This window comes from Panthera onca, chromosome C1 (assembly GCF_046562875.1).
Source record: "Panthera onca isolate mPanOnc1 chromosome C1, mPanOnc1 haplotype 2, whole genome shotgun sequence".
Lineage (NCBI taxonomy): Eukaryota > Metazoa > Chordata > Mammalia > Carnivora > Felidae > Panthera > Panthera onca.
In genome coordinates, this window is record NC_138346.1 from 89668401 (window position 1) to 89680884 (window position 12484).

Sequence of the window (12484 nt, forward strand, 5' to 3'; positions counted from 1 at the left end):
TTTGACATATGCAGTCAAATATTTTCATTTCTTTTACATTTTCCCTACTCATTTTATGAATTGTGGGTATATAGTCTGCTAATAATTAGCATTTATCTTCAGGTACATTTTTAATTCACACTATACCTTAACATTGCATAATCCAGAAAGATAAATTAATTAGGAGAAAAATGTAGACATCCTGGAAAGGAGGAATAATTTATATTAAGAAAAAAAAAAGGTTTACATAGACAGTGGCTTTTGCTTTCTATGTATTTCATATTATTTTTTTAAAAGCTGGCTAAACATTAATCATTTTTTCTTTCAAAGTCAATAAAGAAAAACATATTTCCATAAAATCTGTATATATTTAGTACCTTAGCTACTAAAATATTTGATAACACTTATGTCCTTTTATGAGAGGGAATATACATACCTAGTTATGAGGAGGAGTTGAGGTCCTAAGCTTATAAATATAAACAGGAGAACATTTTCTCCTGTGGAATAAAATATTTGCTTAAGTTTAGGGTTGCAAAAGACTGATAACATTTTCCAGAATTTAGGATTCTGAAAGGGACTTATATACAAATGTTTGTATAAACTTTTTTAAGTATTATAATTAAACTTTCAATTAGTCACAGAATTTTTTTTTAATTTTTTAAAAATCTTTATTTTTGAGAGAGAGAGAGACAGACAGAGCATGAGCAGGGGAGGGGCAGAGAGAGGGGGAGACGGAGAAGCTGAAGCAGGCTCCAGGCTCTGAGCTGTCAGCACAGAGCCCAACTTGGGGCTCGAAGTCATGGACAGTGAGATCATGACCTGAGCCGAAGTCAGAGGCTTAACCAACTGAGCCACCCAGGTGCCCCACAGAATATTTTTTTTTAAATAGGGTCAGACAATAACTTGAAAGCAAGGAAAATATTACGGCTTTAATGCTAAGATCATTTTAACAAGTAGGGTAAGAACTGTTCAAATGCCTTCATTAAAATAAATTGTCAAACTATCAGCCAATACATTTCTTGCTAATAGCAAGTACTTCTTCTGACTAAAGACAGTGGTGAGTACTCATTATTACAGTGACTTAATTGCAACAATCAAATGGATGATGTTTCTGTTTCCTTAAGGGAGATGCATCAACAAAGCATGGATATGTGATGGAGATATCGATTGTGAAGATCAGTCAGATGAAGATGACTGTGACAGTTTTTTATGTGGACCACCCAAATACCCTTGTGCTAATGACACTTCAGCCTGCTTACAGCCAGAGAAACTCTGCAATGGGAGAAGGGATTGTCCTGATGGGTCTGATGAAGGCGATCTCTGCGGTATTGCATGTTTCACTGATGTGCTTCTCTGTAGATACTAGAAATGTTTAGTCCACTTGCTGATAATTATTATAGTGGCATACCTTTCTTCCATTTATTTCCTTTACATGTAACTTTTAGCGTTGAACCCTATCTCTTTTTCAGGGACTATAAATCTATTAAAAGTTTTAAAAATATGATCAAAAATTTCAAAAATAAAGCAGAAAAGGTTGGCTTGTATCCAACCAACTTAATTGTATAGTTGAGCTCATCATTTAGATCTCTGAATGGTTAGTGTTATTTCCACAATTAAACTGATTATTTTTTGTCATTCAGAAAAAAGAACCTTCTTATTACTGACCTATGGGATGCAGTTTACTACCAGCCAATGGATTTATCATACCTTATAATTCTTACAATAGAAGTGTTAAAAAAGAGGAAAGGAAGAGATTGAGTCATGAAATCAATTGAATATTATTCAAGTTTATAAAATTTTCTCTGAAATTTTTAGTCCTCTTGCAATAGCTTTCTTTGGTATGCTTTATCTAGTTAAAATGGTGCTTTCAATCTGATAGATAGCTTTTGAACTTTGAAATCACTTTTGACTAGTTGTCTTTTTATACCGACCAGAACATGTAAAGAAAATTACATTTCCTTCTCTGTGGGGAGATCAGACATTTAGCAAGGAGATTTTCAAAATATGTTTTCTAGATAATACTGAAGGTGACATCAATAGAGTAATGAAGAAGAATTTACAGAATGATAATAATAATGAGATGACTGGGGACTGTGAGAAAATGACTTTAGGAAATGATGAAGCTTCCTAATTGAAAATAGAAAAGACAACTACATTTAAGCTTAACGTTATCATATTTTGATCTGAATTAAACATTAGTAGAGAGTGATACAGAAAAAATTATTATGTTTTAAATTTATGTGATAAATGTCATTTCTTCCAAAAAGTCTGTGATTCTGTAAAATAATCTTGAAACAGTAAATGCAACAGTCTTCATTCAGTGATGCTAAATTTAAACTAGATGTTTCAACCCCCACCCACACTCCCCCTCCAAAAAAACCCCACTGAAATTAAATAACAAATACAGGGTGACAGATTTAGTTTATCTGTATTTACTTCTTCTCCCAGCTTATTCTCCTTTATGAAGGAGATTGGTGGATTGAAGTATCTCTTGTATTACAAAATGTAAGGTTTGCTCGTGAAGGTTGTAAGAGGAATTCTGAAAGAAGAAAACTATCAATACTCTTAAAACTGAGAATATGTAAATATAGAAGAAGAGAGACTTTAGCAGGTTTAAATTCTTTTCTTCAGTTCTTCAATTAACTCACCTAGGCAGGTAACTTAATTTCTGGAAATGTCAGATTCCTCATAACAAAAAGGAGTTGATGATATTTATAGGAAGTCATAGTAATAATGCCAGGTGCTCTTAAAGTATTGAAAGAAATTAGTGCTTTTCCACCTTTTTTCACCCTTCAGGTCAAATGAAGTAAAAAAAAAAAAAGATGAAGAAGAGAAAATATAGTCATTAAGAAAAATGAGAAGAATATTATGAAAACACAGCCTTATTTTCCTATCCTCTGCTCTCTAAATTAGTATTATAAAAAAGCAATGGAGATTTCTTCTGAATTTATTTGTCTACTTCAAAACAGAAAATTCTTGCTTTTAAGTCACTATATTCATCAACTTAGGAATCTTGCTCAAACATTTCAAAAGATTACAGGAGTGAAAGAGTTTATAATAAAGTTGGGTGTGGACGTATCAAAGAAGATAAAAAAGACATTTCTATCCTGCTTATAGCACTATGGCATAATGAAGTCATATACTCTCCCCTTCATGAGGTGAAGTTGGAGGAAAGTTAGGGAAATGAAAAAAAAATCAAATGATGCTCAAAGGATTGAATTGCCTTGTATGGTCCTCCTTTCCCTATCTTCTTTTACATGTACCTTTGTATTATAGCTCAGTATATGTATCCTTATAGGCAATATTGGTACCTGTGGAGAAATGGCACCTTGGTCTCTTATTTTCAAGGCCCATGCCTATCAGTCGTAGGGTAGATCCTGTCTAGCTGGACAGGGTTTTTGGTTTATGAGTTTTGTATCATAATGAGCATAATGGACATTTACCCAGTGGAGATAAGAAAATATATATACCCAGTGATTTAACTTTAAATAATGGGCCTGGGTTGATTAGTAGCTAGGGAATGTATTTTTTGAGAGAGATACCCAAAGCTGAAAGAGTTGTGTGTTTTTTTTTTTTTTTTTTTTAACCATTTGGTATAGATGATGAAAATGTAGGTTTTTCCTCTTCATGTCTATTTCTTCCAAATAGTTGTATTCACAAAAGCTATTTTTTGTTTGTTTTCTTTTAAAGTTTGTTTGTTTGTTTGTTTGTTTGTTTAGAACATGGGAGGGGCAGAGAGAAAGGGGGAGAGAGACAGAATCCTAGAAGGGCTTGAACTCAGAAAAGGTGAGATCATGACCTGAGCCTAAATCAAGAGTCAGATGTTTAACCAACTGAGCCATCCAGGTGCCCCTCAAAAAAAGCTGTTTTTCTTTTAATCCTCCCATACCCCGTCCCCTGTTAAAGAGGAAATAGGAGTGATTCGTGTCCTGTTCCTCAATACATGTAAAATTTGTACAAAAATATATTGCATGAAAATGACTTGGTAATCTATAGACTTAATACTTGGGTAATTGCCTGAAATGGAAAAATCCTATCCTTTGGGTGGCAAGGTGTTTTTTGCTTTGTTTTGTTCCCTCCAAATAAATCTGATTTATAAAGCAAATGATAAACAAACAAACAAAACAGAAAAGGAGCACTCAGTAAAATAAGTCTCCTAATCCTAGTGAAGAGATTATTTTCTCAGGGAGATTTTCAAATGACTTCAAGGGGAAAAGTATATCCATTTAGAAAGCAAATGAGAAAAATCTTGAATCATTCAAGAACAAAGTTAACTGTTGATCCTTGGTATAAAGATATGTCAAAGATGAACCAAGCTGGACACTAGTTGAAGTGATAAGGATAGATTTTATTCAGCATTAACTATTGCAATGGGGAAGAATATTCAGCGTGAACTGAAATCACTGAAACAAAAGACTAGAGGCATTTTGAAGGCTGGAGTCTGCTAAGGGAAAGCACCTGGGAGGCGGTAAGGTGGCTGGTCCCTGTGACTGAGTCATCTGGTTTTGTTAATTGGTGCTTATCCCAGAGGAGAAATACATTTCTCAGATCTTTGACTTGAGACAGTGGTACAAGTCAGAACAAGGTGCACACAACTGGGAACAAGAATGAGAGAGTTATCTGCTTGAATGTTTGCATTTCAAAGATATTTCTCAGGTCCTTAAGAAGACAGTTCTGGTGGTGGAAGATTTGCATCTTAAAGGTGAAGAAAAAGGGCTTATACTCACAAGCTTTCTAAAGTAACTGTTCTAAAATGGGGTTCAGGGACCTATCTGCCTACCACCAGGTTTTGTCTGGAACAAAAAGTAAACTCTCCTGGCAGCATAGAGCTTCCTTAAGCAGGCACTTTAAGCAGGGCTGGAGTCCTGCTAGGGAGGCTGCCTGAGTTGTTAGAAACTATGCTAGTGTTTTTTGGAGTCTCTTCTTCTGTGGTTGGAGGGGTATGGTTGGGGAGGAAAGTAGAATTGAAATTATTTGTACTAAGGGACTGCAGTTTTTATAAGCCATTGTTGAAGACTAGTCGAACAGAGGGCTCTGAAGAAACTGACTAGAGTTAGGTCAACGAGAAATTCTTTTTTAGGTAATAAAAAATGTGAAAGAAAGTTGCAGGATTTGATGACAGGTTTAGGGTGAAGGAGGAATTAACAAGGGACTAGCCAAACAAATATATTTATATATTCAATTTTAGATTTATAATTTAGATTTATTATAATATATATAATATATTATATTTATATATTCAATTTTAGATTTAAATGTAAATTTTATTTTTTTTAAATCTATGACTTAATTCCACACATAGCATCAAAAAGAGACATTTCAGTACTACAAGAACAGTCATATTGGAAATAAACTACAAGAACTGTAACAATTGTTTCTCACCTGCTGGGTATGATGACTTTTCTTTGCCATAATTCCCTTGAAAAAGAATGTCAATTGAACAAAAATGGGGCAAATACTTTAAAATGACTATTGTTTTGAAATGATTACGATTGTAGATGAACAAACATATTTGGAGGAGCTAAATGAATCTATTTTTTTCTTCTAAAATAATACTAAACTTGAATTCTTAGCAAAAATAGTTAATATAATCATCTTCCTTTTCTTATTACTGTAACCTTTTATGGTGGCAAATAGTATGAAGAACAGTTGATCCATATAGAACTTTAGAAAATGCAGAAAATATTTTTAAAGTGTTATATTTAAGCTCAATTTTTGAACTAGATACATTTTCATAGACAGCTGGAAACATTTGAGGTATATAAGTAAATGTTGCCGCAGTTTGCCAGTCAGTGAACAACATTCTCTTTCAGCATATCTCAAAAAACAACTAATTAAATAGGCTTTGAAAACTGCTTAAAATATTTTTAAAGCAAAGGAAGGCAAAGTTTCTTTTAACCTTATTCCTATGCACCTAACAATACATAGGGATAGGTAACAGTATGGTTGAAAAAACAATTATGTGCTATTTTCATCAAGGACATAATTACATCACCTTGAAATTTTCCCAACGGGACAAGAACTGGCTCAATGTTGGGACAGCTGTGTGCTGCCTCATTTTTTTTTTTTTGATAATTCAACAAATATTAATATGCTAATATTTGTCCAAGGCACTGTGCTATCTATTAGATATACAAGGCTAAATAGAACAGATATTTTGTATGCCTTCATGGAGCTTACAATTTCATAATGTAATAGAATCTGAAATACATCTAATGCAATTCTCAGTTATAAGTACTACAAAAAAAATGGTCTCTCTCTTTATAAACCGATCATATTATCCATGTAATAAATACTAGTTGCTCATTATTTCACTCAAAATATCAAGTCTACTTTTTTGTGTGTATGTATATTATTTGCTATGCTTTCATGGCCTCTTTGAATTAATCATAATACCCAATATATAGGGTAGAATGGATAATTAAATAAATGGCTTTAACCAGTAAAGAGCAAACTAACCCATCCTGCATTATCATTATGAATCAGACTATAGATGTAGAAATATATATATATATATATATATATATATATATATATATATTACATTATATTATATGTATATATTACACATATATGTGTATGCCTGTTTATAAGCACTGAGATAAGTCAAAGTTTCAGATCAATGTATGTCCTTTGGGGAGAACTTAGCAACTGGTTTGGTGTAACTGTTGAAAGTCTCAGAATAATCTTTCCAGTAATAATAGAAAGGAACATTGAACACACTTTACATCTATGGGGTAAAACAAAGTGTACTCTATAGTTTTATAGAAATGAAAACCTTCCATTCCCAGTTCCTATCATATAGGATTTGGTTATTCGATGAAATATTTTATCATGCGTACCCCAATCCCTGAAAAAAAATCCAGGCAGCTTTTCTCTATTCATTTATAATATCCTTGCTGTAATTTCAGCCTTAGAGAATGGAGTTCAATGATTAGTATTTAATTGAGCAAAACAATTGATAATGCTCTGTAATCTGTTCCCCTCTTTTTATAGATGAATGTTCACTAAACAATGGAGGCTGTAGCAATCACTGTTCTGTTGTGCCTGGAAGAGGAATTGTCTGTTCCTGCCCTGAAGGACTTCGACTAAGCAAAGACAATAAAACGTGTGAAATTATAGATTATTGTAGCAATCATCTGAAGTGCAGTCAAGTGTGTGAGCAGCACAAGCACACAGTCAAGTGCTCATGCTATGAAGGGTGGAAGCTGGATGTGGATGGTGAAAGTTGCACAAGTGTTGGTAAGTAGATGTGTGTTTCATTAGGCTGAAGAATACCAAGTGCTTTTCTGATTTTTGTGAGTTGTGTATCTTGCTATATTTTAGAACAGATCTTGAGAAAATAATCCAAAACACCTTTAGTGAATTAACAAAGGATTCAACTGATTTTAAATAAGGCATTTAAGTATAGTAATATGTCATTTTAGATCTACTCCAAAATCTTCTGAACAGAGTATATTACTGTAGTCCTTATAATTATAGTCCATCAGATTGTTTTCTTCCTTCCTGAAATACTACTTCCATCATCATCCTCCCTAAAGGCTTGTTTTTGTACTGTCCAAAATATTTACTTTTATTTCTCTTTGCAAGATTTTAGAACCCTCCAGAAGTCTGGTCCTGGCCCATACTTCCAATTTCCTCTACTCTTAAAATCAACTCTGTCCTCTGGCTGTGTTCATCTTCTAAGTGTCCATTTAGAACGTTCTGCTGATCTGTAGGCCTGATTCCACCGTGGGAAAAATAAGCAGAGACTCTGGAACCTGACTTTTGAACTTTAATCCTACAGCTGTCATTCATTATGTTTGTGACCCTGGTCAGACTACATAAAACTGCTTGAGCCTCACTATTCTAATCTTTCAAATATCTGTGGCCATGATAACAATGTCTCTATTATAGCATGTTGCAACAATAACCTGGAGTACTTGCCACTGTGCCCCAACACCCATTAGGTACTTAATGAATGACAGCTTTTCACTATCTTCTCCAGAGACTTAGCTGAGTGTGGAACATTGAGAGTCCGAGGAGAGAATTGAAGGGGCCCATGAATGTTGTTGGAGAAAATATTACACCTTTATTTTCTTTAATGTCTCATTGAAAGTTAACACTAATTATTAGCAACAACTATGTGTCTCCATTTGAAGTAATAGGCATTCACATCAAGGTAAAGTTGTCGCTGATATCTCAAAATATCATATATGTTCAGGCTTTGGAAACCACTGTTACTTTAACAATGAGAATCATTAGACCCAATGCTCAATCTGTTACCAAATACATTAATAAAAAGCAGGTATATTACTACATCCAAAAGTGTTTTTTTGTTTAATATTGGTAACTGCATTTCAATATACAGTATTTGATTCCTATATCCATGTATACTTTTTTTTTTTTTTACTTTTTTCTTACAGTTTTTGTGCTTTTTAAAACTTTCTGATAAGTGGTACACAGGCTTCATCAGACTGCTAAGAACCTATACATCATAAGATTTTATCAGTTTGTTCCTTCCACTTAGATTGTACCTCCCCCTCTTAATCTCTAAAATTCCTAGATATTCTTTTTTTTTAACATTTATTTATTTTTGAAAGATAGACGGAGTGAAAGTGGGGGAGGGGCAGAGATAGAGAGAAACACAGAATCTGAAGTAGTCTCCAGGCTCTGAGCTGTCAGCACAGAGCCCAACACGAGCCTCCAACGCAGAAACCATGAGTTCAAGACCAGAGCTGAAGTCAGACGCTTAACCAACTGAGCCACCCAGGTGTCTCAAATTTCTGGATATTCTTTAAGACTTGTAAGCCCAACTTCTTTAAGGGAATATTCTTTCAAATGTGTTTGTTCTCTATTTCTCCTTTCTATGTCTAGAATATATTGTCCATGAAAATATGTGTCCACATTTTTATTTTTTATTTTTTTTTTTTTTTATTTTTTAATATATGAAATTTACTGTCAAATTGGTTTCCATACAACACCCAGTGCTCATCCCAAAAGGTGCCCTCCTCAATACCCATCACCCACCCTGCCCTCCCTCCCACCCCCCATCAACCCTCAGTTTGTTCTCAGTTTTTAACAGTCTCTTATGCTTTGGCTCTCTCCCACTCTAGCCTCTTTTTTTTTTTTTTTTTTTTTCCTTCCCCTCCCCCATGGGTTTCTGTTATGTTTCTCAGGATCCACTTAAGAGTGAAACCATATGGTATCTGTCTTTCTCTGTATGGCTTATTTCACTTAGCATCACACTCTCCAGTTCCATCCATGTTGCTACAAAAGGCCATATTTCATTTTTTCTCATTGCCACGTAGTATTCCATTGTGTATATAAACCACAATTTCTTTATCCATTCATCAGTTGATGGACATTTAGGCTCTTTCCATAATTTGGCTATTGTTGAGAGTGCCGCTATAAACATTGGGGTACAGGTGCCCCTATGCATCAGTACTCCTGTATCCCTTGGGTAAATTCCTAGCAGTGCTATTGCTGGGTCATAGGGTAGGTCTATTTTTAATTTTCTGAGGAACCTCCACACTGCTTTCCAGAGCGGCTGCACCAATTTGCATTCCCACCAACAGTGCAAGAGGGTTCCTGTTTCTCCACATCCTCGCCAGCATCTATAGTCTCCTGATTTCTTCATTTTGGCCACTCTGACTGGCGGTGTCCACATTTTTAATTTGCTGCTTTGTATTTCCATCTATCTTCTATTCTTTATCTCTCTGATGAAATAAGCATCTTGAAGTCAGAAATCAAGTTATAGATTTTTCTTTTATGTTTTACATTATATTCAGTCCAGTTCTAGAAAAATAGTATGCAATCAGAAGCATTATATTTTTTCAGAGAATGTTAAGTTACTTCATCCTTTTATATCAAATGCTATTTTGTGGTTGTTTCTTCTGGCTGTTAAAAATGCCTAGAGGCAAAAGTTTAGCAGACATTTATGTGACTTTCTCCTTTAAGAATCTTGTACAAAGTAATTGACATGAGAGGCTTAAAAAATAATAACAATTTGTTGTAATGATAATAGTCATTTTATTTATGAACATGTTTTGATTGGGGAAACAGTAGACCAAATTTTACCTCAGATATATTTATAATCCTATTTTACATGAGAATTGCCCCATAACTGGTTTTTGGATAAAGATGACAAAATTATTGACTTATTTTACTGCTTTTGTGTTCTATGAAATCAATAAAAACTCATGTTCAATATTAAAATATTTCAACATTTGAAAATAAGTGACCAGGTACAAAGTAATTCTCCTAATGTAATTGGCTCCTTCTGTTCTCAGATCAGATAGAGACTCTAACAGTACTATGTCAGTTCTCACTGCTAAGATTGCTGTATTTCACACCTGCTTTGTTTATTATAATTTAAGTGAGAAGCAAAGGTATATTTTACTTTTTAAAGATAATATAGAGCTTTCTTACATGGAGAATTTAACCTGATCATAATATATACCTTCCTGAAACATATAGTATACCAAATAGCATTGTCAGCATTTATATTATTACAGGTAATACAGGTTTTGTTAGCTATTGAAGATTATTTTTTATTTAAACCAATTTTCTTATATAAAAAAGGATTTATTCTGTATTTTATTCACTTCCTTTCTTTTTTAAAAACTTTTAGTACATTCAGAGTTCAATAAAAATGAATTAACCATTAACCATTGGACTTTGAAAATAAAATTTCTTTTTCCTTGCTCTTCTTTTGTTACTTTTTCCCATCATTTTTGAGTTGAGTCCCTGCTTTTTAAAATGTGTCCTTTCTATTGAATGCAATACCTGTGATCATTCTTCTTGACATTTTAAAAGTAAAGAATAATAGTATTCTTTATGCTTCAAATTAGAGCCATGACTCCCCAACATTTTTTCTCTTGAATCTTCTGTAGTTTTTTTTTCATATTTTCTTATATATCTCAACTCCTTTCTTCCTAAATTCTTTACAATATGTCTTTTGCTGAATTGCTGAACTGATTCTGTTTTCTTGAAGTTCATTCCTAACATCTTGCTAGTTAAATATAAAGATTTCCATAAATACTGTTTTTATGATCCTGAGTTTTTATTTAATATATCTGCAAATCTAATTTTTCTTGGGCATTTCAGTACTTTATTTTACCAATTCCTTTTTAATATGTAATGTATTAATCACCTTTCTCATGAAGTATTGGTTTCCTTATACTAGGAACAACCAGAATATTGCTGCTGATTTCTTTTTTTTTTTTTCTTAATTTCTAGTTTCCTTTCTGTTAGGTAGACAACTTGCAAATTTACAGCATACTTCTAGTTACATTGGAAAGAATATTAAAGCATTCCTTCTTATTTTCTCTTAGCCTGAATTAGGTTAGATTTCCCCACCAAATTTTTTCTTGGTTCTTATTCTCTTATATTTCCATTCTTAGATTTTAAAAAATATATTTAATGCAGAAACCAGTTAAAAGGTTTTTCAGGCAAAAGATGGTAACCTCCACTAAGAAAGAAAACAACAGCTTCAAGATTTTTTTTATTTTTATTTTATTTAAATTTATTGATTTATTTTGAGAGAGAGAGAGAGAAAGAGAGAAAGAAATAGTGCACAAGCAGGGGAGGGAGGGAGGGAGGTAGAGAGAGAGACAGGCAAAGAGAGAGAGAGAGGGAGGGAAAGAGGGAGAGAGAGAGTATCCCAGGATCCACACTGTTAGTGTGAGCCCAGTGTGGGGCTTGGACTCAGAAACCACAAGATCACGACCTGAGCGGAAATCAGGTGTCAGGGACACTTCACCAATGGAGAAGTGAGCAAAAATAAGAAGCAAAAAATACTTTTCCCAGTATATATTGCCTTGGGTGTAATGAATTTTTTTGTATGCTTATCTTCTCTCATCCAACAAATTACTAGCTCTTCAGAATAGGATAAATTTTTATATGTGCTATATATTTTCCTTAAATTTCTAAGAACAAGAGAGATTTTTTTAAATAAATATGTGTTTTCTTATCAATTTTTTGTTAACCAAACCACAAAATATTTTGTGGAAATTAGATGCTAGAATAGAATATTGTGTATTCTTTAGAAAAAAAATTATTTTTCAATTCAATTTACATCCTTTTTTATGGAAGGAGATTATGGATGTAATCCATAGTTTTACAAACACAAAGCTGCATAAATGTGGTGATCTCCTGTTGGTGCACTGTGCCCACTACTGAAACCTTAATTCTCATCTACCCCTAAATGATCTGTTGGAGATCTTCCTTTACCACCTCAGATCTGATAATTGTGGCATTTATATTTCCAGCTACTGTCTTTCCTACTGTCCTGTTCTGTTTCATCAGATATCACCAAGTAACCTTAAAATGAGTTGGCTGAAATGTACTCTTTCCCTTGTCTTTCATTTATCCATTGTCCTGTCAGTGGTTCCAGTTTTCTTCTGGTTCAGGGCTCACAACCTGAACTTACCTTTGACTTCCCACTTTGCTGGCCCCTTTCCCCATGTCCTAATTTTTTCTACACAATATCTTCCGGACACAGTCCTCCTCCTCCGATTGGTAG

General features: G+C 33.7%; 1 protein-coding gene across 3 annotated transcripts in view; it reads left to right on the plus strand.

Annotated features, from left to right (window-relative positions):
• The window catches only part of LRP1B (LDL receptor related protein 1B), a 1899539-nt gene that overhangs the window by 1244545 nt on the left and 642510 nt on the right, over positions 1-12484 (plus strand). For all 3 annotated transcript variants that reach the window (XM_078451331.2, XM_078451332.2, XM_078451333.2), the window contains exons 22-23: positions 1104-1304; positions 6976-7221. In XM_078451331.2, the coding sequence (XP_078307457.2) occupies positions 1104-1304; positions 6976-7221 (447 nt within the window). The remainder of the gene's footprint in view (positions 1-1103; positions 1305-6975; positions 7222-12484) is intronic.